Source organism: Oncorhynchus clarkii, chromosome 6 (genome assembly GCF_045791955.1).
Source record: "Oncorhynchus clarkii lewisi isolate Uvic-CL-2024 chromosome 6, UVic_Ocla_1.0, whole genome shotgun sequence".
In the NCBI taxonomy this organism is placed as follows: domain Eukaryota; kingdom Metazoa; phylum Chordata; class Actinopteri; order Salmoniformes; family Salmonidae; genus Oncorhynchus; species Oncorhynchus clarkii.
In genome coordinates, this window is record NC_092152.1 from 88,409,869 (window position 1) to 88,437,318 (window position 27,450).

General features: G+C 46.3%; 1 protein-coding gene across 1 annotated transcript in view; it reads right to left on the reverse strand.

Annotated features, from left to right (window-relative positions):
• Positions 1-27,450, reverse strand: part of LOC139411772 (sodium/potassium/calcium exchanger 1-like) — a 36,784-nt gene that overhangs the window by 2,134 nt on the left and 7,200 nt on the right. Inside the window, exons 4-8 of the mRNA XM_071158505.1 lie at positions 19,563-19,670; positions 19,259-19,367; positions 7,483-7,574; positions 6,627-6,893; positions 5,872-5,961 (exon numbers count right to left, since the gene is read on the reverse strand). Of these exons, the coding sequence (XP_071014606.1) occupies positions 5,872-5,961; positions 6,627-6,893; positions 7,483-7,574; positions 19,259-19,367; positions 19,563-19,670 (666 nt within the window). The remainder of the gene's footprint in view (positions 1-5,871; positions 5,962-6,626; positions 6,894-7,482; positions 7,575-19,258; positions 19,368-19,562; positions 19,671-27,450) is intronic.

Sequence of the window (27,450 nt, forward strand, 5' to 3'; positions counted from 1 at the left end):
AGGGAGACAACAGTCAGTCAACCAATCAGTCTCACCCACCTAGGGAGACAACAGTCAGTCAACCAATCAGTGTCCCCACCTAGGGAGACAACAGTCAGTCAACCAATCAGTGTCCCCACCTAGGGAGACAACAGTCAGTCAACCAATCAGTGTCCCCACCTAGGGAGACAACAGTCAGTCAACCAATCAGTGTCCCCACCTAGGGAGACAACAGTCAGTCAACCAATCAGTGTCCCCACCTAGGGAGACAACAGTCAGTCAACCAATCAGTGTCCACACCTAGGGAGACAACAGTCAGTCACCCAATCAGTGTCCCCACCTAGGGCACTAGTAATCAGTCGATACATATATCAAAATGCAATTTTGACAAATACGTAGCACATCCGTTATTCATCCTGTGTAGACGGAGGCCAGGATTCAACCAGATCAGCGTTAACCCACAATTACCCACGATAACCCACAATAACCCACAATAACCCACGATAACACACGATAACCCACGATAACACACGATAACCCACAATAACCCACAATTACCCACGATAACCTACAATAACCCACGATAACACACGGTAACCCACAATTACCCACGATCACACACGATAACCCACAATTACACACAATAACCCACAATTACCCACGATCACACACGATAACCCACAATTACACACGATAACCCACAATAACACACAATGACCGACAATAACACACGATAACCCACAATTACCCACGATCACACACGATAACCCACAATTACACACGATGACCGACAATAACCCACGATTACACACGATAACCCACAATAACCGTAGCTCATCATTGCTTTTGTTTATAGTGGGTGGGGTCAGAAGTGTTACTGCGTTGGAGTTGTCAAAACCCCAAGAGGCTCCCGACGTTATCCCTATCATTATCTCTATCAGTATCCCTATCATTATCCCCATCGGTATCCCTATCTTTAGACCTATCATTATCCTTATCATTAGACCTATCATTATCCTTATCCTTAGACCTATTGTTAGACCCTATCGTTAGCTCTATTGTTATATCATTATCCCTATCGTTATCCTTATCGGTATCCCTATCATTAGACCTATCATTATCCCTATCATTAGACCTTTCATTGTCCCTATCGTTAGACCCATCATTAGCCCTATCGTTAGACCCTATCGTTAGACCCTATCGTTAGACCCTATTGTTAGACCCTATTGTTGGCCCTATCGTTAGCCCCCATCGTTAGCCCCCATCGTTAGCCCCATCGTTAGACCGATCGTTAGACCCATCGTTAGCCCTATCGTTAGCCCTATCGTTAGACCCTATCGTTAGCCCTATCGTTAGACCCTATCGTTAGACCTTATCGTTAGACTCTATCATTAGCCTTATCGTTAGACCCTATCGTTAGACCCTATCGTTAGACCCTATCGTTAGACCCTATCGTTAGCCCTATCGTTAGACCCTATCGGTAGACTGACCGTTAGACCCATCGTTAGACCCATCGTTAGACCCATCGTTCGTTAGACCCTATCGTTAGACACATCGTTAGACCCTATCGTTAGACCTATCGTTAGACCCATCGTTAGACCCATTGTTCGTTAGACCCTATCGTTAGACACATCGTTAGACCCTATCGTTAGACCCATCGTTAGACCCTATCGTTAGACCCTATCGTTAGACCCTATCGTTAGACCCTATCGTTAGCCCCATCGTTAGACCCTATCATTAGACCCTATCGTTAGACCCTATCGTTAGACACATCGTTAGACACATCGTTAGACCCTATCGTTAGACCCTATCGTTAGACCCCATCGTTAGACCCTATCGTTAGACCCCATCGTTAGACCCTATCGTTAGACCCCATCGTTAGACCCCATCGTTAGACCCTATCGTTAGACCCTATCGTTAGACCCTATCGTTAGACCCATTGTTCGTTAGACCCTATCGTTAGACCCATCGTTAGACCCTATCGTTAGACCCATCGTTCGTTAGACCTTTCGTTCGTTAGACCCATCGTTAGACCCCATCGTTAGACCCCATCGTTAGACCCCATCGTTAGACCCTATCGTTAGACCCCATCGTTAGACCCTATCGTTAGACCCTATCGTTAGACCCATTGTTCGTTAGACCCTATCGTTAGACCCATCGTTAGACCCTATCGTTAGACCCATTGTTCGTTAGACCCTATCGTTAGACCCTATCGTTAGACCCATCGTTCGTTAGACCTTTCGTTCGTTAGACCCATCGTTAGCAGCTGTGTTAAACTCAAACACTAAAATGTGTGATGTTATTTTTATTTTATTAACTTTGAACCTTTATTTAACTAGGCAATCAGTTAAGTATACATTCCTATTTACAATGACGGCCTACCGGGGAACAGTGGTTTAACGACAGTTTTTTTTTACCTTGTCAGCTTGGGGATTCGATCTAGCAACCTTTCAGTTACTAGTCCACCCTCTAACCACTAGACTACCTGCTGGTTACTGGTCCAACCCTCTAACCACTAGACTACCTGCTGGATACTGGTCCAACACTCTAACCACTAGGCTACCTGCTGGTTACTGGCCCAACACTCTAACCACTAGGCTACCTGCTGGTTACTAGTCCAACACTCTAACCACTAGGCTACCTGCTGGTTACTGGCCCAACACTCTAACCACTAGGCTACCTGCTGGTTACTGGCCCAACACTCTAACCACTAGACTACCTGCTGGTTACTGGTCCACCCTCTAACCACTAGGCTACCTGCTGGTTACTGGTCCAACCCTCTAACCACTAGGCTACCTGCTGGTTACTGGTCCAACCCTCTAACCACTAGGCTACCTGCTGGTTACTGGGCCAACCCTCTAACCACTAGGCTACCTGCTGGTTACTGGTCCAACCCTCTAACCACTAGGCTACCTGCTGGTTACTGGTCCAACCCTCTAACCACTAGACTACCTGCTGGATACTGGTCCAACCCTCTAACCACTAGACTACCTGCTGGTTACTGGTCCACCCTCTAACCACTAGGCTACCTGCTGGTTACTGGTCCAACCCTCTAACCACTAGGCTACCTGCTGGTTACTGGTCCAACCCTCTAACCACTAGGCTACCTGCTGGTTACTGGGCCAACCCTCTAACCACTAGGCTACCTGCTGGTTACTGGTCCAACCCTCTAACCACTAGACTACCTGCTGGATACTGGTCCAACCCTCTAACCACTAGGCTACCTGCTGGTTACTGGTTCACCCTCTAACCACTAGACTACCTGCTGGTTACTAGTCCAACACTCTAACCACTAGGCTACCTGCTGGTTACTAGTCCAACACTCTAACCACTAGACTACCTGCTGGATACTGGTCCAACCCTCTAACCACTAGGCTACCTGCTGGTTACTGGTTCACCCTCTAACCACTAGGCTACCTGCTGGTTACTGGTTCACCCTCTAACCACTAGGTTACCTGCTGGTTACTGGTCCACCCTCTAACCACTAGGCTACCTGCTGGATACTGGTCCAACCCTCTAACCACTAGACTACCTGCTGGTTACTGGTCCACCCTCTAACCACTAGGCTACCTGCTGGTTACTGGTCCAACCCTCTAACCACTAGGCTACCTGCTGGTTACTGGTCCAACCCTCTAACCACTAGGCTACCTGCTGGTTACTGGGCCAACCCTCTAACCACTAGGCTACCTGCTGGTTACTGGTCCAACCCTCTAACCACTAGGCTACCTGCTGGTTACTGGTCCAACCCTCTAACCACTAGACTACCTGCTGGATACTGGTCCAACCCTCTAACCACTAGGCTACCTGCTGGTTACTGGTTCACCCTCTAACCACTAGGTTACCTGCTGGTTACTGGTCCACCCTCTAACCACTAGGCTACCTGCTGGTTACTGGTTCACCTTCTAACCACTAGGTTACCTGCTGGTTACTGGTCCAACACTCTAACCACTAGACTACCTGCTGGTTACTGGGCCAACCCTCTAACCACTAGGCTACCTGCTGGTTACTGGTCCAACCCTCTAACCACTAGACTACCTGCTGGTTACTGGTCCACCCTCTAACCACTAGGCTACCTGCTGGTTACTGGTCCACCCTCTAACCACTAGGTTACCTGCTGGTTACTGGTTCACCCTCTAACCACTAGGCTACCTGCTGGTTACTGGTCCACCCTCTAACCACTAGGCTACCTGCTGGTTACTGGTCCACCCTCTAACCACTAGGTTACCTGCTGGTTACTGGTCCAACCCTCTAACCACTAGGCTACCTGCTGGTTACTGGTTCACCCTCTAACCACTAGGCTACCTGCTGGTTACTGGTCCACCCTCTAACCACTAGGATACCTGCTGGTTACTGGTTCACCCTCTAACCACTAGGCTACCTGCTGGTTACTGGTCCAACCCTCTAACCACTAGGCTACCTGCTGGTTACTGGTCCAACCCTCTAACCACTAGACTACCTGCTGGTTACTAGTCCAACCCTCTAACCACTAGACTACCTGCTGGTTACTGGTTCACCCTCTAACCACTAGACTACCTGCTGGTTACTGGTCCACCCTCTAACCACTAGGTTACCTGCCGTAATCTACACCTTCATTAGGCTGATCTACATCCTTGCTATTTTGTTTAATGATTTTCAATTTCGGTGTCATTATCTCTATATAGCCTGCCCTACACCTTCTCATTCTGAACTTCTAATATGGGGGTGATATAAGGATGGGTGTGGTTTCGTGACCATGGCAACAAGAGCAACAGCTCACTGATTTGACAGCTCCTACGTAGTTACACCTCCTAAATCGCCTAAACAAAAACAATCATAAGCTACAGGTCTGTCTGTTACCTCGGGTTTGTCTGTTACCTCGGGTTTGTCTGTTACCTCGGGTCTGTCTGTTACCTCGGGTCTGTTACCTCGGGTCTGTCTGTTACCTCGGGTCTGTCTGTTACCTCGGGTCTGTCTGTTACCTCGGGTCTGTCTGTTACCTCGGGCTTGTCTGTTACCTCGGGTCTGTTTGTTACCTCGGGTTTGTCTGTTACCTCGGGTCTGTCTGTTACCTCGGTCTGTTACCTCGGGTCTGTCTGTTACCTCGGGTCTGTCTGTTACCTCGGGTTTGTCTGTTACCTCGGGTCTGTCTGTTACCTCGGGTTTGTCTGTTACCTAAAGGTTTGTCTGTTACCTCGGGTTTGTCTGTTACCTAAAGGTTTGTCTGTTACCTCGGGTTTGTCTGTTACCTCGGGTCTGTCTGTTACCTAAAGGTTTGTCTGTTACCTCGGGTTTGTCTGTTACCTCGGGTTTGTCTGTTACCTCGGGCTTGTCTGTTACCTCGGGTCTGTCTGTTACCTCGGGTTTGTCTGTTACCTCGGGCTTGTTTGTTACCTCGGGTTTGTCTGTTACCTAAAGGTTTGTCTGTTACCTCGGGTTTGTCTGTTACCTAAAGGTTTGTCTGTTACCTCGGGTTTGTCTGTTACCTCGGGTCTGTCTGTTACCTAAAGGTTTGTCTGTTACCTCGGGTTTGTCTGTTACCTCGGGTTTGTCTGTTACCTCGGGCTTGTCTGTTACCTCGGGTTTGTCTGTTACCTCGGGTTTGTCTGTTACCTCGGGTTTGTCTGTTACCTCGGGTTTGTCTGTTACCTCGGGTTTGTCTGTTACCTCGGGTCTGTCTGTTACCTCGGGTCTGTCTGTTACCTCGGGTTTGTCTGTTACCTCGGGTTTGTCTGTTACCTCGGGTTTGTCTGTTACCTCGGGTTTGTCTGTTACCTCGGGTCTGTCTGTTACCTCGGGTTTGTTTGTTACCTCGGGTCTGTCTGTTACCTCGGGTCTGAGTCAAATAAGCACTGGACTAATAGTTTCTAAACAAGATGGAAGTCATGTGATCTAAAAACCCAACCAGAGTGATACCTGATGTGCCCACCAGACCATTAGATAGGAGAACACAGCGATCCACGTGATGGAACCAATAAACGTCATGGCAAAGTATTTTCTGGAAGCCTGAGGAAGAACTCACAGGAAGCTCATATCAGCATGACATTAGAAAGATATTTTGTGTTCTACATTTTGGCCACTTTGCAGGACACAAACACAGTACACAAAATGGCGTGAATGTAAAGACAGAGATGATAAAGACAGAGATGGTAAAGACAGAGATGATAAAGACAGAGATGGTAAAGACAGAGATGATAAAGACAGAGATGGTAAAGACAGAGATGATAAAGACAGAGATGATAAAGACAGAGATGGTAAAGACAGAGATGGTAAAGACAGAGATGATAAAGACAGAGATGATAAGATGTTAAAGACAGAGATGATAAAGACAGAGATGATAAAGACAGAGATGGTAAAGACAGAGATGATAAAGACAGAGATGGTAAAGACAGAGATGGTAAAGACAGAGATGGTAAAGACAGATGATAAAGACAGAGATGGTAAAGACAGAGATGGTAAAGACAGAGATGATAAAGACAGAGATGATAAAGACAGTGATGATAAGATGTTAAAGACAGAGATGATAAAGACAGAGATGTTAAAGACAGAGATGATAAAAACAGAGATGATAAAGACAGAGATGGTAAAGACAGAATGATAAAGACAGAGATGATAAAGACAGAGATGATAAAGACAGAGATGATAAAGACAGAGATGTAGGTGATATTTACCGGGTTGCGTACGTCGGGCACAGTGAGCCACAGAGGGAACACTATCGGAAGGAGAAAAAGATATGTGGCCTGTTTACGTCTGGTGTCTGGCCATTCTAACGACAGAGGTTCCTCGTTCTCTTCACCCTCTTCTTCATCTTTATTTTCCTCATCGTCCTCTTCGTCTTCATCATCCTCGTCTTCCTCATCCTCGCTCTCTTCTTCACTCTCGTCCCCCTCACCGCTGTCTGAGCCGTCGGACCCCCCTGCGCCCGCTGGCCCCTGGTCCTAGTGAAGAGAGAGGGAGAGAGGGTGAGAGAGAAGGGTCGTAGGGGTAGAGTAGTGTTATGAATGAACTCTCTCCCATCTCTCTGCACTCTCTCTCCTCTCTCCACTCTCTCTCCACTCTCTCTCTCCTCTCGGTCTCCTCTCCCCTCTCTGTGTCTCTGACGGATCTGGTTTCTTCTCTCCCTCTCCTCCCTCCACTCTCCTCTCTCTCCCCTCTCTCCTCTCTCCTGTCTGAGTCTCTGACGGGTCTGGTTTCTCCTATCTCCCCTCTCTCCTCTCGGTCTCCTCTCGGTCTCCTCTCCCCTCTCTGTGTCTCTGACGGATCTGGTTTCTTCTCTCCCTCTCCTCTATCTCCTCTCTCTCCTCTCTCTACCGTCTGAGTCTCTGACGGGCCTGGTTTCTCCTATCTCCCCTCTCTCCTCTCTCTCCCGTCTCCCCTGTCTCTCCAGTCTGAGTCTCTGACGGGCCTGGTTTCTCCTATCTCCCCTCTCTCCTCTCCTCTCTCCCGTCTGAGTCTCTGATGGGTCTGGTTTCTCCTATCTCCCCTCTCTCCCCTCTCTCCTCTCTCTCCTCTCTCCCTTCTCTCTACCGTCTGAGTCTCTGACGGGCCTGGTTTCTCCTCTTCTTTAGGTGTTGTCTGGGAGGTCGAGGGTTCGGCCTGCTCAGTCTTCTCAGGTCCAGCTGAAAAAAGACAGACACAAGACACAACCAATAAGCAACATGTCAGATGTTTACCTTTACATGTGAGTCATTTAACAGACTCTCTGATCCAGAGACACTACAGTAGTGAGTCATTTAGCAGACTCTCTTATCCAGAGACACTTAACATTAGTGAGTCATTTAACAGACTCTCTTATCCAGAGACACTACAGTAGTGAGTCATTTAGCAGACTCTCTTATCCAGAGACACTACAGTAGTGAGTCATTTAACAGACTCTCTTATCCAGAGACACTACAGTAGTGAGTCATTTAACAGACTCTCTTATCCAGAGACACTTAACAGTAGTGAGTCATTTAGCAGACTCTCTTATCCAGAGACACTACAGTAGTGAGTCATTTAACAGACTCTCTTATCCAGAGACACTACAGTAGTGAGTCATTTAACAGACTCTCTTATCCAGAGACACTTAACAGTAGTGAGTCATTTAGCAGACTCTCTTATCCAGAGAGACTACAGTAGTGAGTCATTTAGCAGACTCTCTTATCCAGAGACACTACAGTAGTGAGTCATTTAACAGACTCTCTTATCCAGAGACACTACAGTAGTGAGTCATTTAACAGACTCTTATCCAGAGACACTACAGTAGTGAGTCATTTAACAGACTCTCTGATCCAGAGACACTACAGTAGTGAGTCATTTAGCAGACTCTCTTATCCAGAGACACTACAGTAGTGAGTCATTTAGCAGACTCTCTTATCCAGAGAGACTACAGTAGTGAGTAATTTAGCAGACTCTCTTATCCAGAGACAGTTAACAGTAGTGAGTCATTTAACAGACTCTCTGATCCAGAGAGACTACAGTAGTGAGTCATTTAACAGACTCTCTTATCCAGAGACACTTAACAGTAGTGAGTCATTTAACAGACTCTCTTATCCAGAGACACTACAGTAGTGAGTCATTTAGCAGACTCTCTTATCCAGAGACACTACAGTAGTGAGTCATTTAGCAGACTCTCTTATCCAGAGACACTACAGTAGTGAGTCATTTAACAGACTCTCTTATCCAGAGACACTACAGTAGTGAGTCATTTAACAGACTCTCTTATCCAGAGACACTTAACAGTAGTGAGTCATTTAACAGACTCTCTTATCCAGAGACACTACAGTAGTGAGTCATTTAGCAGACTCTCTTATCCAGAGAGACTACAGTAGTGAGTCATTTAACAGACTCTCTTATCCATAGACACTACAGTAGTGAGTCATTTAACAGACTCTCTTATCCAGAGCCACTACAATAGTGAGTCATTTAACAGACTCTCTTATCCAGAGACACTTAACAGTAGTGAGTCATTTAGCAGACTCTTTTCCGAAGTCACTACAGTAGTGAGTCATTTAGCAGATTCTCTTATCCAGAGAGACTTACAGTAGTGAGTCATTTAACAGACTCTCTTATCCAGAGACAGTTAACAGTAGTGAGTCATTTAACAGACTCTCTGATCCAGAGAGACTTACAGTAGTGAGTCATTTAACAGACTCTCTTATCCAGAGACAGTTAACAGTAGTGAGTCATTTAACAGACTCTCTGATCCAGAGAGACTACAGTAGTGAGTCATTTAACAGACTCTCTTATCCAGAGACACTTAACAGTAGTGAGTCATTTAACAGACTCTCTTATCCAGAGACACTACAGTAGTGAGTCATTTAGCAGACTCTTATCCAGAGAGACTACAGTAGTGAGTCATTTAGCAGACTCTCTTATCCAGAGACACTACAGTAGTGAGTCATTTAACAGACTCTCTGATCCAGAGAGACTACAGTAGTGAGTCATTTAGCAGACTCTCTTATCCAGAGAGACTACAGTAGTGAGTCATTTAACAGACTCTCTTGTCCAGAGACACTACAGTAGTGAGTCATTTAACAGACTCTCTTATCCAGAGCCACTTAACAGTAGTGAGTCATTTAGCAGACTCTTTTCCGAAGTCACTACAGTAGTGAGTCATTTAGCAGACTCTTATCCAGAGAGACTTACAGTAGTGAGTCATTTAACAGACTCTCTTATCCAGAGACACTACAGTAGTGAGTCATTTAACAGACTCTCTTATCCAGAGACACTACAGTAGTGAGTCATTTAACAGACTCTCTTATCCAGAGAGACTTACAGTAGTGAGTCATTTAACAGACTCTCTTTTCCGAAGTCACTACAGTAGTGAGTCATTTAGCAGACTCTCTTATCCAGAGACACTACAGTAGTGAGTCATTTAGCAGACTCTCTTATCCAGAGAGACTTACAGTAGTGAGTCATTTAACAGACCATGCAGGTAGCCTAGTGGTTAGAGTGTTGGACTAGTAACCAGCAGGTAGACTAGTGGTTAGATTGTGAACCAGTAACCAGCAGGTAGCCTAGTGGTTAGAGCGTTGGACTAGTAACCAGCAGGTAGCCTAGTGGTTAGAGTGTTGGGTCAGTAACCAGCAGGTAGCCTAGTGGTTAGAGTGTTGGGTCAGTAACCAGCAGGTAGTCTAGTGGTTAGAGTGTTGGGTCAGTAACCAGCAGGTAGCCTAGTGGTTAGAGGATGGACCAGTAACCAGCAGGTAGTCTAGTGGTTAGAGGATGGACCAGTAACCAGCAGGTAGTCTAGTGGTGTGTTGATGTGACTCAGTGTGGTGTGCTGATGTGACTCAGTGTGGTGTGTTGATGGGACTCAGTGTGGTGTGTTGGTGTGACTCAGTGTGGTGTGTTGATGTGACTCAGTGTGGTGTGTTGATGTGACTCAGTGTGGTGTGTTGATGTGACTCAGTGTGGTGTGTTGATGTGACTCAGTGTGGTGTGTTGATGTGACTCAGTGTGGTGTGTTGATGTGACTCAGTGTGGTGTGTTGATGTGACTCAGTGTGGTGTGTTGATGTGACTCAGTGTGGTGTGTTGTTAGTCTGTAACAACTGGAAAGGTGGTACATGGATACAGACACCTGTTAATCTGTGCATTTGTCTCTGTTTCTGTGGTCGGTCCACCATGTCTGGATGGAGTTGTGCTTGTTGGGAACAGGGGTCGCGGTGGAGTTGATTTGGGTTCGTACCCTGTAATCATTGGGCCTCTCAGTGTGTGTGTGTGGTCTAATGATGTCCTTCAGTGGTCCAGGCCATTACAGTCTCTCAGGGTTATGACAACCACAGGCTGAAGCGGCCTTAACACCGACCCAATCAACACTGAGATTAACATGCAGATGGGGCCCTGCGCGGCCTTAACACCGACCCAATCAACACTGAGATTAACATGCAGATGGGGCCCTGCACGGCCTTAACACGGACCCAATCAACACTGAGATTAACATGCAGATGGGGCCCTGCACGTGTGTGTGTGTCAGAGGAAGGGGTCATCGTCTTTTTGATTCATGGCTCGTTAACCTTTAGTTACACAGTTTTTGGCATATGACATAGGCCTACAATATAATAATAATAATAGCCAGCAGCATACCACCCTGTCCACAGGGCAACATTTGATGACAAAGTATTCCGAGTCGGGGGAGCAGAATCTCGCAGGTTCCTGTACGTTTCGCACCATGTGTTGTTGGTCATTAAGCAGAGCCAACCACCTTTGTTCTTAGCCAGAGAGATTCTGCTTCCTATCCACTCAGAAATCGGTAAAACCCGCCGGTTGTATATAATCCCTATGGATGTCGGAGGAAAGTCTCAGAAAAACAAGAGTATGTTACAGGATCTGATGTCCCTCCGGAAGGAGATCCTCGCCCTGAGCTCGTCAAGTTGGTTCATTAATGATTGAACACTGGCGAGTAGAATGCTCGGTAATGGAGGATGGGTTGGCCGGCGTCTTAATCTCAGTAAAACCCTGCCACGTCTGCCTCTCCGTCAGCATCTTCTCTTCCTACTCTCCTGTAGGACTCCCAAGCAGCTCGGCACCTCGCTGAAGAAGCTGGTCCATTGTTTCGCCGTCTCAGAGAACTCAGCGATTCGTATTCTAATAGTTCTACTCAGGTGTATGTTGTGATGCACAAAACAAACTGATTAAGAAAATGTTTGGAAAACACACAAGAAAAATGTGCAATGTTTTGTCAGAGCGCGAGGCGAGACACCCTCTGTTGGCCCCGTTTTACCAGGAATACTTGGTCATTAAATGACACCCTTTTTGACCTTCTGAAAGTGTTCTCAGGGATCAACTCCATGGCTGTGTTCATCCAGCCCCAATCTGACACCAGGAAGGAGCTCCAAGATCTTCATTGGACCGTGAACAAACTGGAGACTGCATTCCCGGAGGCAGTGTTCACTGTTCTAGGGGACTTTAACAAAAGTAATTTGAGAACCGTGCTCCCAAATTAATTACCAACACCTCGACTGTCTAACTCGCGGAAATTCTACTCTTGACCACTGCTACACGTCTTTCCGACACGGGAATAAGGCCCTTTCCCGTCCTCCTTTCGGCAAATCCAACCAGGACTCCATCCTGCCTACAAACAAAAACTCAAGAGGAAGTTCCTGTTGGCCAGGTCTGTACAGCGTTGGTCCGTCCAATTAGAATTCACGCTCCAAGACTGGTTTGATCACGTGGGCTGGAATATGTTCTGGGTCGTCTCTGGAGATAACGTTAATATAGACGCCGACTCAGTCACCAGAGATATCGTTAATATAGACGCCGACTCAGTCACCGGAGATAACATCAATATACACATCGACTCAGTCACCAGATATAACATCAATCTACACACCGACTCAGTCACCGGATATAACATTAATCTACACATCGACTCAGTCACCAGAGATATCGTTAATATATATTACGCCGACTCAGTCACCGGATATAACATCAATATACACACCGACTCAGTCACCAGATATAACATCAATATACACACCGACTCAGTCACCAGATATAACATCAATATATATTACGTCGACTCAGTCACCGGAGATAACGTCAATATACACGCCGACTCAGTCACCGGAGATAACGTCAATACACACGCCGACTCAGTCACCGGATTAATCAGAAAATGCATAGATGACATGTTACCGATAGTGTACTTCAAAACGTTCTCGATTCAAAAAAAGTGAATGGATAGCAGCCTTCTATGAAAACTGAAAGAGAGAACTGCCAGGTGACCGGGGGGAATAGTTTGGTGAAACAGTACAAATACGACAGCCGCAGATTGATCAAGATGGCGACACACAGATGTGGCAGGGGCTCCAACAATAACAGATTACAAAAAGGAAGCTAGCTACATTGCGGTCACCAACACCATCCTACCAGGGGAGCTAAACACCTTTTTCTCAAGATTCGGTCACAATGACCCTGAGCTGCCGAGGAGAGTCCCCGATGACAATGTGGGCTATACACTCTAAGTTTCCACTAGGATTTACATCAACACACCACACTAGGTGTCACACCAACACAGCACACTAGGAGTCACATCAACACACCCAACTAGGAGTCACATCAACACGCCACACTGAGTCACATCAACACACCACACTAGGAGTCACATCAACACACCCCACTAGGAGTCACATCAACACAGCACACTAGGAGTCACATCAACACACCCCACTAGGAGTCACATCAACACAGCACACTAGGAGTCACATCAACACACCCCACTTAGGAGTCACAACAACACACCCCACTAGGAGTCACATCAACACACCCCACTAGGAGTCACACCAACACACCCCACTAGGAGTCACACCCCACTAGGAGTCACAACAACACACCCCACTAGGAGTCACATCAACACACCCCACTAGGAGTCACACCAACACACCCCACTAGGAGTCACACCAACACACCCCACTAGGAGTCACACCAACACACCCCACTAGTAGTCACACCCCACTAGGAGTCACACCAACACACCCCACTAGTAGTCACACCCCACTAGTAGTCACATCCCACTAGTAGTCACACCCCACTAGGAGTCACACCAACACACCCCACTAGTAGTCACACCCCACTAGGAGTCACACCAACACACCACACTAGTAGTCACACCCCACTAGGAGTCACACCCCACTAGGAGTCACATCAACACACCCCACTAGGAGTCACACCAACACACCCCACTAGTAGTCACACCCCACTAGGAGTCACACCCCACTAGGAGTCACATCAACACACCCCACTAGGAGTCACAACAACACACCACACTATTAGTCACACCCCACTAGGAGTCACACCAACAGACCACACTAGGAGTCACAACAACACACCCCACTAGGAGTCACGTCAACACACCCCACTAGGAGTCACACCAATACACCACACTAGGAGTCACACCAACACACACCGTACAGTGAAGAAGGAAACCAAGAGCAGGACTGACAGCCATTGTTCTGTTACTGGATGTCACCTATAGGTCTGTTTCCATAGAGACTTACAACACTGTCACACAACATAAATAGTTTTTTTGATTTCAACTATAGATCTGGATCTTTACCTATAGGCCTGGATCTCACCTGTAGGTCTGGATCTCACCTATAGGTCTGGATCTCACCTATAGGCCTGGATCTCACCTATAGGCCTGGATCTCACCTATAGGCCTGGATCTCACCTGTAGGCCTGGATCTCACCTGTAGGTCTGGATCTCACCTGTAGGTCTGGATCTCACCTATAGGCCTGGATCTCACCTATAGGCCTGGATCTCACCTATAGGCCTGGATCTCACCTATAGGCCTGGATCTCACCTATAGGCCTGGATCTCACCTATAGGCCTGGACCTCTCCTATAGGCCTCGACCTCACCTATAGGCCTGGACCTCACCTATAGGCCTGGATCTCACCTATAGGCCTGGATCTCACCTATAGGCCTGGATCTCACCAATAGGCCTGGACCTCACCTATAGGCCTGGATCTCACCTATAGGCCTGGATCTCACCTATAGGCCTGGATCTCACCTATAGGCCTGGACCTCACCTATAGGCCTGGATCTCACCTATAGGCCTGGATCTCACCTATAGGCCTGGATCTCACCTATAGGCCTGGATCTCACCTATAGGCCTGGACCTCTCCTATAGGCCTGGACCTCTCATATAGGCCTGGACCTCACCTATAGGCCTGGACCTCTCATATAGGCCTGGACCTCACCTATAGGCCGGGACCTCACCTATAGGCCTGGATCTCACCTATAGGCCTGGATCTCACCTATAGGCCTGGACCTCACCTATAGGCCTGGATCTCACCTATAGGCCTGGATCTCACCTATAGGCCTGGATCTCACCTATAGGCCTGGACCTCTCCTATAGGCCTGGACCTCTCATATAGGCCTGGACCTCTCATATAGGCCTGGACCTCACCTATAGGCCTGGACCTCACCTATAGGCCTGGACCTCACCTATAGGCCTCGACCTCACCTATAGGCCTTGACCTCACCTATAGGCCTCGACCTCACCTATAGGCCTCGACCTCACCTATAGGCCTCGACCTCACCTATAGGCCTGGACCTCACCTATAGGCCTGGACCTCACCTATAGGCCTGGACCTCTCCTATAGGCCTGGACCTCTCCTATAGGCCTGCAGTGTGTCCGTGTGTCCTGCTGTGTGTCCTGTTGTGTGTCCTGCTGTGTGTCCTGCTGTGTGTCCTGCTGTGTGTCCTGCCGTCTACCCTCCCGCTGGCTGCTGGGTTAACTCTATCCCTGAATGCAGTATGAGACATTGAGGATTACCACGCACAGCTGACTGTGAGCTGTTTAAAATGTCTGTGACCGTTTCTCATCAACAACAGGTTGGTGAGAAATAGTGGAAACACGATAAAAAAGTACTTGTACATGCTACAGGGATAGTTGTGAGACACGTAACTTCATGTAAAGTAGCACGAAAAACATTAATGTGTAACAGTTAGACGCACATCCCTGCTGTGTGGCCTGCAGACAGCGGTACAGCTCTAACACAAAGCCTTACAGACAACGCCAAGACAAAGAGAACCCATAACCAACGTAACGAGAACATACAAAACATAACGACAACATTTTTACATTTAATTTTACCTTTATTTAACTAGGCTAAGTCAGTTAGGAACAAACATCAACCCAAACGCAACGTGTATACAGAACGTTACGAGAACATTCACAGAACGACAACATCAAACCAAACGCAACGTGTATACAGAACGTTAACGAGAACATTCACAGACGCTAACCAAATCAAGCACTAAACGTACAGATAACGTTGGCCTTACCTTTCCTCTGCACCGACACCTCCGTCCTGACCTCCCCATTAAAGGTTGTTGTTTCTAATTGGCAGAGATACGTTGGTAAAATGACCAGTTTACCACGGAGACACAACATATCCACCCGCTGCCTCGTGTAGAGTAATGTATGACGGAATATGAGGGGAGTCATAGACACAACATATCCACACGTTGCCTCGTGTAGAGTAATGTATGACGGAATATGAGGGGAGTCATAGACACAACCGAAGTTACTGTACCACACAAACAAAACACAACCACTTCCTTCATAATATTGACTGAAAATGAGCTGAGCAGACATGAATACTAGTATCCTCTTCTAGGGAAGAGTGAGATACAGTTCAGATGAAAACGTCTATTTTGGAGTGATAGATAGTAGACAGAAGGTGAAGAGATACTCAGTAACTCTCGGTAGGACAATGGAAGTTGGAGTGATAGATAGTAGACAGAAGATGAAGAGATACTCAGTAACTCTCGGTAGGACAATGGAAGTTGTTGTGATAGATAGTAGACAGAAGATGAGGAGATACTCAGTAACTCTCGATAGGACAATGGAAGTTGTTGTGATAGATGGTAGACAGAAGATGAAGAGATACTCAGGGCTGGCATGAAGTGACAGTACTGGGTGACAACATGAGGAGGAGGTGACATTGTTGACATCCCTCTTACCTTGTCTAACTCTCCTCTGACCAGGGCCTCTAATATCTCTGCTAAAGCCCGTCTCTGGAATAAGGGGACGATGGAAGAAACCATAGAATTACATATTAGAACTCATTTAATAGGATCTCTGTAGGAGAGACATTCAGGTAGCCTCTGTATTTACCAGGTCCCCCAAGTCCCCTGACACCCAGAGCTGTGGTGTGGAGTAGCCATTAGAGCAGCTCTCTCCAAACCTGGTCCTGGGGGGGAGACCCAGAGCTGTGGTGTGGAGTAGCCATTAGAGCAGCTCTCTCCAAACCTGGTCCTGGGGGGGAGACCCAGAGCTGTGGTGTGGAGTAGCCCATTAGAGCAGCTCTCTCCAAACCTGGTCCTGGGGGGAGACCCAGAGCTGTGGTGTGGAGTAGCCATTAGAGCAGCGCTCTCCAAACCTGGTCCTGGGGGGGAGACCCAGAGCTGTGGTGTGGAGTAGCCATTAGAACAGCTCTCTCCAAACCTGGTCCTGGGGGGAGACCCAGAGCTGTGGTGTGGAGTAGCCATTAGGGCAGCGCTCTCCAAACCTGGTCCTGGGGGGAGACCCATAGCTGTGGTGTGAGTAGCCATTAGAGCAGTGCTCTCCAAACCTGGTCCTGGGGGGGAGACCTGATCCAAAAGCCTCTCAACACCTTGGTGCTACCTTACACTAGAGACTTGTGTTGTGTGAGAAGTGAAGAGCAGAGGTCAAGTCCACCTGTGTTCCTGGATTACAGGGACGTGACTGTTCTGTCCTCTACTGGAGTGACCTTCACTGAGTCCTCAGGCCACCAGGCAGCCAGACCTGTCCCCATGCAGCCTCCTCCCTCCCAGCTCTCTCATCCTTAATCAGCTTTCAATACAGGCTAATAAAAGCTGGATAAGAGCCAGCCTCTGGCCGACCAATCTCTTTATCCCAATAGCACTGTCTCTAGGTCTCTCGTTGTACTGGACTGTGTGTGTCATTGAGCTAACAGTCTGATGTTGCTGTGAAGCTAACAGTCTGATGCTGCTGGGAAGCTAACAGTCTGATGCTGACGGTGAAGCTAACAGTCTGATGCTGAAGGTGAAGCTAACAGTCTGATGCTGAAGGTGAAGCTAACAGCTAACAGTCTGATGCTGAAGGTGAAGCTAACAGTCTGATGCTGAAGGTGAAGCTAACAGTCTGATGCTGAAGGTGAAGCTAACAGTCTGATGTTGCTGTGAAGCTAACAGTCTGATGCTGAAGGTGAAGCTAACAGTCTGATGCTGAAGGTGAAGCTAACAGTCTGATGCTGCTGTGAAGCTAAATATCTGATGCTGCTGTGAAGCTAACAGTCTGATGCTGCTGTGAAGCTAACAGTCTGATGCTGAAGGTGAAGCTAACAGTCTGATGCTGCTGTGAAGCTAACAGTCTGATGCTGAAGGTGAAGCTAACAGTCTGATGCTGCTGTGAAGCTAACAGTCTGATGCTGAAGGTGAAGCTAACAGTCTGATGCTGCTGTGAAGCTAACAGTCTGATGCTGAATGTGAAGCTAACAGTCTGATGCTGAAGGTGAAGCTAACAGTCTGATGCTGAAGGTGAAGCTAACAGTCTGATGCTGCTGTGAAGCTAACAGTCTGATGCTGAAGGTGAAGATAACAGTCTGATGCTGCTGTGAAGCTAACAGTCTGATGCTGAAGGTGAAGCTAACAGTCTGATGCTGCTGTGAAGCTAACAGTCTGATGCTGAAGGTGAAGCTAACAGTCTGATGCTGAAGATGAAGCTAACAGTCTGATGCTGAAGGTGAAGCTAACAGTCTGATGCTGAAGGTGAAGCTAACAGTCTGATGCTGAAGGTGAAGCTAACAGTCTGATGCTGAAGGTGAAGCTAACAGTCTGATGCTGAAGGTGAAGCTAACAGTCTGATGCTGCTGTGAAGCTAACAGTCTGATGCTGAAGGTGAAGATAACAGTCTGATGCTGCTGTGAAGCTAACAGTCTGATGCTGAAGGTGAAGCTAACAGTCTGATGCTGCTGTGAAGCTAACAGTCTGATGCTGAAGGTGAAGCTAACAGTCTGATGCTGCTGTGAAGCTAACAGTCTGATGCTGAAGGTGAAGCTAACAGTCTGATGCTGCTGTGAAGCTAACGGTCTGATGATGTGGCAGTAATGACTATAGAAGGTCCCTGTGACCGTAGTGAATATAGAAGGTCCCTGTGGCAGTAGTGAATATAGAAGGTCCCTGTGGCAGTAGTGGATATAGAAGGTCCCTGTGGCAGTAGTGACTATAGAAGGTCCCTGTGGCAGTAGTGACTATAGAAGGTCCCTGTGGCAGTAGTGACTATAGAAGGTCCCTGTGGCAGTAGTGACTATAGAAGGTCCCTGTGGCAGTAGTGACTATAGAAGGTCCCTGTGACAGTAGTGACTATAGAAGGTCCCTGTGGCAGTAGTGACAAGGCCATCAGACTGTTAAACAGCCATCACTAACATAGAGAGGCTGCTGCCAACATACAGACTCAAATCTCTGGCCACTTAAATACATGGACATAATAAAGGTATCACTAGTCACTTTAAATAACGCCACTTTAATAATGTCTACATACCCTACATTACTCATCTCATATGTATATACTGTACTCTACACCATCTACTGCATCTTGCCTATGCCGTTCGGCCATCACTCACCATAGATTAGGACCATAGATTAGGACCATAGATTAGGAACATAGATTAGGACCATAGATAAGGACCATAGATTAGGACCATAGATAAGGACCATAGATTAGGACCATAGATTAGGACCATAGATTAGGACCATAGATTAGGACCATAGATTAGGACCATAGCGGTCCCTGTAATAATAAAGACTGATATAAAGTCCAGTACCTTCTCCCAGTGGGTCCAGTGTGTGGATCATCAACTGGAAGATGGTGTTTCTGTTGGTGCTGTTGTGGAGAGACGCATTACTGCCTCCTCTCTGGAGAGTGGGCTTCACCTGGGACATAACAAACACACCACACACACACACACAGGGTTGAAGCCACGGCAGATCACGCCAGGTTACATTCAGGTAAAGACCTCTTTTTGCTGGTCACTTAAATTACATCTAAAAAATGTTTAAAAAAATAACAACTATTTTACAATCAGTACACAACCTGATCATGACATCACAATCAAAGAGTGTTGAGACCTTCAGTTTTTCTCTGTCTCTCTTCTGGGGTGAGTCTTGAGGTTGTGGTTTGGGTTCTGGTGAAACATTGTTTTGGGGTGGATCAGGTGGTGGATGTCCACTGTTCTGCTGTAAATACAGGAATACTTTAGTACACGTTCACAATAAGAACCAGAGAGAGGAGAAAAGGCAGACTTTTAAAGAACTACTCCAGTGGGCTAAATATACTGAATGGCTTTTACATGGTCAGGTTGTATTCTGATTGTAAAAAGGAAAGTCTGTTTTTTGTAGTCCAGAAAAAGTATGTTGTTTCAACCAGAAAATAATGTCTTTATGAAATCCCATGCCAACATTTGCCCAGCTGGGTAGAGGATGCATAATGGGTGTCTACTGAAGACAGGATCTGCCAAAAACAGGATTAGCCTAGTGGTTAGAACGTTGGACTAGTAACCGGAAGGTTGCAAGTTCAAACCCCCGAGCTGACAAGGTACAAATCTGTCGTTCTGCCCCTGAACAAGGCAGTTAACCCACTGTTCCTAGGCCGTCATTGAAAATAAGAATTAGTTCTTAACTGACTTGCCTAGTTAAATAAAATAAAAATATAACAACAGTGATATTAGTGAGAACAAGTAACTGCCAAAATAAGGGAGAACAGCAACATAAAGTGTTTTAACAGGGCGTTGAGCCAGAACAGCTTCAATGGCATAGATTCTACAAGTGTCTGGAAGTCTACTGGAGGGATGTGACATCATTCTTCCACCAGAAAATTCCATATTGGTGTTTTGTTGATGGTGGTGGAAAACACTGTCTCAGGACCCACTCCAGAATCTCCCATAAAGTGCATTCCCGAGTGGTGCATCGGTCTAAGGCACTGCAGTGCTAGGGGCGTCACTACAGACCCGGGTTCGATCCGGGGCTGTAATCACAACCAGCCGAGATCGGGAGTCCCAAAGGGTGGAGCACAATTGGCCCAGTGTATTCCGGGTTAGGGGAGGGTTTGGCCGGGGTAGGCAGTCATTGTAAATAAGAATTTGTTCTTAACTGACTTGCCTACTTAAATAAATAAAAATAAGTATTCAGATCCCTTGACTTTTTCCACATTTTGTTAAATTACAGCCTTATTCTAAAATGGATTAAATAAAACATTTTCCTCAATCTACACACAACACCCTAGAATGAAAAAGCAAAAACAGGTTTTTAGAAATATTGTCAAATGTATTAAAAATAAAAAACAGAAATACCAGAACAGTAACTATTCAGACCCTTTGCTACGAGACTTCAAATGGAGCTCAGGTGCATCTTGTTTCCATTGATCATCCTTGAGATGTTTCTACAACTTGATTGGAGTCCACCTGTGGTCAATTCAATTGATTGGACATGATTTTGGAAAGGCGCACACCTGTCTATATAAGGTCCCACAGTTGACAGTGCATGTCAGAGCAAAAACCAACCATGAGGTCGAAGGAATTGTCCGTAGAGCTCCGAGACAGGATTGTATCGAGGCACAGATCTGGGGAAGGGTACCAAGAAATGTCTGCAGCATTGAAGGTCCCCAAGAACACAGTGGCCTCCATCATTCTTAAATGGAAGAAGTTTGGAACCACCAAGACTCTTCCTAGAGCTGGCCTCCTGGCCAAACTAAGCAACCGGGGTGAGAAGGGCCTTGGTCAAGGAGGTGACCAAGAACCCGATGGTCACTCTGATAGAGCTACAGTGTTCCTCTGTGGAGATGGTAGAACCTTCCAGAAGGACAACCATCTCTGCAGCACTCCACCAATCAGGCCTTTATGCTAGAGTGGCCAGACGGAAGCCAATCCTCAGTAAAAGGCATATGACAGCCCGCTTGGAGTTTGCCAAAAGGCACCTAAAGGACTCAGATCATGAGTAACAAGATTCTCTGGTCTGATGAAACCAAGATTGAACTCTTTGGCCTGAATGCCAAATGTCACTTCTGGAGGAAACTTGGCACCATCCCTACAGTGAAGCATGGTGGTGACAGCATCATGCTGTGGGGATGTTTTTCAGCGGCAGGGACTGGGAGACTAGTCAAGATCGAGGGAAAGATGAACGGAGCAAAGTACAGAGAGATCCTTGATGAAAACCTGCTCCAGAGCACTCAGGACCTCAGACTGGGGTGAAGGTTCACCTTCCAACAGGACAACGTCCCTAAGCACACAGATAAGACAATGCAGGAGTGGCTTCGGGACAAGTCTCTGAATGTCATTGAGTGGCCCAGCCAGAGCCTGGACTTGAACCCGATCGAACATCTCTGGAGAGACCTGAAAATAACTGTGCATCCACCTGATAGAGCTTGAGAGGATCTGCAGAGAAGAATGGGAGAAAATCCCCAAATATAGGTGTACCAAGCTTGTAGCGTCATACCCAAGAAGACTCGAGGCTGTAATCGCTGCCAAAGGTGCTTCAACAAAGTACTGAGTAAAGGGTCTGAATACTAACATTTCTAAAAAACAGTTTTTGCTATGTCATTATGTGGTCTTGTGATGTCATTATGGGGTATTGTGATGTCATTATGTGGTATTGTGATGTCATTATGTGCTATTGTGATGTCATTATGTGGTATTGTGATGTCATTATGTGGTATTGTGTGTAGATTGATGAGGGGGAAAAAAACAATAGAATCCATTTTAGAGTAAGGCTGTAACGTAACAAAATGTGTAAAAAGTCAATGGGTCTGAATACTATCAGAATGCCCTGTAAGTGTTCAATTGGGTTGAGATCTGGTGACTGAGATGACCATGGCATATCGTTTACATCGTTTTCATGCTCATCAAAGCATTCAGTGACCACTCGTGCCCTGTGGACGGGGGCATCGTCATCCCATAGGGGCATAGCCATGGTAGCCAAAATAATGGTCTGCTCAGCATTTTTATACATGACCCTAAGCATGATGGGATGTTAATTGCTTAACTAACTCAGGAACCACACCTGTGTGGAAGCACCTGCTTTCAATATACTTGATATCCCTCATCAAGTGTTTCCATTATTTTGGCAGTTACCTGTACTTGTTTGTTGATAGGTTCAAAAGTACTGATGGTAGCACCCTGGATACACTACTACAAGTACCTTAGTCCTGATAGGTTCAAAATAACTGATGGTGGCACCCTGGATACACTACTACAAGTGCCTTAGTCCTGATAGGTTCAAATATACCTACTGGGGTTCTATGAGTTGCCTACAACAGTATAAACCGTTCACTTGCATGTCATTTTCTTAGCAATCCCACACCAACACTCACCATCATACTAATGGGGATCCCCATTAGCTGTTGCCAAGGCAGCAGCTACTCTTCCTGGGGTTTATTATGGATCCCCATTAGCTGTTGCCAAGGCAGCAGCTACTCTTCCTGGGGTTTATTATGGATCCCCATTAGTTCCTGCCAAGGCAGCAGCTACTCTTCCTGGGGTTTATTATGGATCCCCATTAGTTCCTGCCAAGGCAGCAGCTACTCTTCCTGGGGTTTATTATGGATCCCCATTAGTTCCTGCCAAGGCAGCAGCTACTCTTCCTGGAGTTTATTATGGATCCCCATTAGCTGTTGCCAAGGAAGCAGCTCCTCTTCCTGGGGTTTATTATGGATCCCCATGAGTTCCTGCCAAGGCAGCAGCTACTCTTCCTGGGGTTTATTATGGATCCCCATTAGTTCCTGCCAAGGCAGCAGCTACTATTCCTGGGGTTTATTATGGATCCCCATTAGTTCCTGTCAAGGCAGCAGCTACTCTTCCTGGGGCTTATTATGGATCCCCATTAGTTCCTGTAAAGGCAGCAGCTACTCTTCCTGGGGTTTATTATGGATCCCCATTAGTTCCTGCCAAGGCAGCAGCTACTCTTCCTGGGGTTTATTATGGATCCCCATTAGCTGTTGCCAAGGAAACAGCTACTCTTCCTGGGGTTTATTATGGATCTCCATTAGCTGTTGCCAAGGAAGCAGCTATTCTTCCTGGGGTTTATTATGGATCCCCATTAGCTGTTGCCAAGGAAGCAGCTACTCTTCCTGGGGTTTATTATGGATCCCCATTAGCTGGATCCAAGGAAGCAGCTACTCTTCCTGGGGTTTATTATGGATCCCCATTAGTTGCTGCCAAGGAAGCAGATACTCTTCCTGGGGTTTATTATGGATCCCCATTAGCTGTTGCCAAGGAAGCAGCTACTCTTCCTGGGGTTTATTATAGATCCCCATTAGCTGTTGCCAAGGAAGCAGCTACTCTTCCTGGGGTTTGTTATGGATCCCCATTAGCTGTTGCCAAGGAAGCAGCTACTCTTCCTGGTGTTTATTATGGATCCCCATTAGCTGTTGCCAAGGAAGCAGCAACTCTTCCTGGGGTCCAAACACATTAAAGCACTTACATCACACATAAAACTAAAGATAAAACAGTACATCATATAACATTATAACATCACTACATATCTACAATACATAATGTATAACACCATCATACAACAATATTACGACGTATGTGTTGATAGGTTCTGATTTCTAAACTTAAAATATGAAATATCCTTATTCATGTCACTGAGGGAGAGAGGGGAATGTAGAACGTTTACATTAAGTCAGGATATGTTAGTGTTAGTCATCAGGGATCCTAAGGGAGGAGGAAGAGACACAGTCTGGTACAAGTCAACATGGCAGCCGTGAGTTGGGGAGGAGTGAGGAATTTGGGCGGAGGTCTTGGTTAGATGAAGTGAGGAAGAACATACACTACCGGTCAAATGTTTTAGAACTCTTACTTATTCAAGTTATAAAAAAAAAAAAGATATATATATTTTTTTAAACTATTTTCTACATTGTAGAATAATAGTGAAGACATCAAAACTATGAAAAAACACATATGGAATCATGTAGTAACCAAAAAAGTGTTAAACAAATGAAAATATATTTTAGAGTTTAGATTCTTCAAAGTAGCCACCCTTTGCCTTGATGTCAGCTTTGCACACTCTTAGCATGCTTTTCCAACAGAGTTGGAAATATGTTCCCACATATGCTGAGCATTCGTTGGCTGCTTTTCCTTCACTCTGTGGTCCGACTCATCCCAAACCATCTCAATTTGGTTGAGGTCGGGGGATTGTGGAGGCCAGGTCATCTGATGCAGCACTCCATCACTCTCCTTTTCGGTAAAATAGCCCTTACACAGCCTGGAGGTGTGTTGGGTCATTGTCCTGTTGAAAAACAAATGATAGTCCCACTAAGCCCAAACCAGATGGGATGGCGTATCACTGCAGAATGCTGTGGTAGACACGCTGGTTTAGTGTGCCTTGAATTGTAAATAAATCATAGACAGTATCAAATCAAATCAAATTTATTTATATAGCCCTTCGTACATCAGCTGATATCTCAAAGTGCTGTACAGAAACCCAGCCTAAAACCCCAAACAGCAAGCAATGCAGGTGTAGAAGCACGGTGGCTAGGAAAAACTCCCTAGAAAGGCCAAAACCTAGGAATAAACCTAGAGAGGAACCAGGCTATGTGGGGTGGCCAGTCCTCTTCTGGCTGTGCCGGGTGGAGATTATAACAGAACATGGTCAAGATGTTCAAATGTTCATAAATGACCAGCATGGTCGAATAATAATAAGGCAGAACTGTTGAAACTGGAGCAGCAGCACAGTCAGGTGGACTGGGGACAGCAAGGAGTCATCATGTCAGGTATTCCTGGGGCATGGTCCTAGGGCTCAGGTCCTCCGAGAGAAAGAAAGAGAGAATTAGAGAACGCACACTTAAATTCACACAGGACACCGAATAGGACATGAGAAGTACTCCAGATATAACAAACTGACCCTAGCCCCCCGACACATAAACTACTGCAGCATAAATACTGGAGGCTGAGACACCAGTATCACCAGCAAAGCACGGCCACACCATCACACCTCCTCCTCCATGCTTCACGGTGGGAAATACACATGCGGAGATCATCTGTTCATCCACACCACGTCTCACAAAGACACGGCGGTTGGAACCAAAAATCTCCAGTTTGGACTCCAGTCCAAAGGACAGATTTCCACCGGTCTAATGTCCATTGCTCGTGTTTATTGGCCCAAGCAGGTCACTTCTTCTTATTGGTGTCCTTCAGTAGTGGTTTCTTTGCAGCACTTCGACCTCGAAGGCCTGATTCACACGGTCTCCTCTGAACAGTTGATGTTGAGATGTGTCTGTTACTTGAACTCTGTGAAGCATTCATTTGGGCTGCAATTTGAGGCTGGTAACTAATGAACTGATCCTCTGCAGCAGAGGTAAATCTGGGTCTTCCTGTCCTGTGGTGGTCCTCATGAGAGCCAGTTTCATCATAGCGCTTGATGGTTTTGCGACTGCACTTGAATAAACTTTCAAAGTTCTTGAAATGTTCCGTATTGACTGACCTTCATGTCTTAAAGTAATGATGGACTGTAATTTCTCTTTGCTTATTTGAGCTGTTCTTGCCATAATATGAACATGGTCTTTTACCAAATAGGGCTTCTTCTGTATACCACCCCTACCTTGTCACTACACAACTGATTGGTTCAAACTCATTAAGAACTAAAGAAATCCCACAAATTAAGTTTTAAGAAGGCACACCTGTTAATTGAAATGTATTTCATGAAGCTGGTTGAGAGAATGCCAAGAGTGTTCAAAGCTGTCATCAAGGCAAAGGGTGGCTATTTGAAGAATCTCAAATATAAAATATATTTTGATTTGTTTAACACTTTTTTTGGTTACTACATGATTCCATATGTGCTATTTCATAGTTTTGATGTCTTCACTATTATTCTACAATGTAAAAAATAGCAAATGTAAAGAAATACCCTTGAATTAGTAGGTGTTTCTATTCTTAGGTAGGGGAATGACTTTAGCTTCCCTCCAGCCCTGAGGGCACACACATTCTAGTAGGCTTAAATTGAAGATGTGGCAAACAGGAGTGGCGATATCGTCCTCTGTTGTCCAGTTGACACCCTATTGCAATTTGGGACGCAACCTGTAAAAATGACGAGCATATAAATCTTATTCAACCATTTCTCTGCTGAAAAAAAACGAAAAGACAACCCAGATGCTTTACAGAATGACTTAAGACACCCAGGACTAGCAGGGGTGAATCTCTAGGTCCCAAATGGCACCCAATTCCATTCATAGTGCACTACTTTAGACCAGGACCTTATAGAGAGTAGGGAGCCATTCGGGTATCCATCAGCCTAGATGTGAAGGGCTGTCAAATGCCCCAATTGACCCAAGACATTCATTTAGTGCCACGCTTCCACACTCATCAGCACCTGATTGCAGGAGTGTTGTCCTGAGTGTGTGTTGTAGTAGTGTGTGTTGTAGTGTGTGTTGTAGTGTGTGTGTTGTAGTAGTGTGTGTTGTAGTAGTGTGTGTTGGTGTGTTGGAGGGTGTGTGTTGGAGGGTGTGTGTTGGTGTGTTGGAGGGTGTGTGTTGGTGTGTTGGAGGGTGTGTGTTGGAGGGTGTGTGTTGGAGGGTGTGTGTTGGTGTGTTGGTGGGTGTGTGTTGGTGTGCTGGAGGGTGTGTGTTGGTGTGCTGGAAGGTGTGTTGGAGGGTGTGTGTTGGTGTGTTGGAGGGTATATGTTGGTGTGCTGGAGGGTGTGTGTTGGTGTGCTGGAGGGTGTGTTGGAGGGTGTGTGTTGGTGTGTTGGAGGGTGTGTTGGAGGGTGTGTGTTGTGTGTGTTGGTGTGTTGGAGGGTGTATTGTGAGTAGTGGTGTACTGCAGTGTTGCGGGGCTCTGAGAAAGCCCCGGGAAAACCACTAACTTGGGGCAAAGAGAGAAATAATCTCCTGCTATTTTACACATTTTGCCTGAGGATTGAGAGAAAATGTTGCTGTTTTAAAGCTCATTTCCTGCAATTCTACACATATTGCCATGGAACAGAGAGATAAATGTGCAGTTTTATAGCTAAGCTCATGCTATTCTAC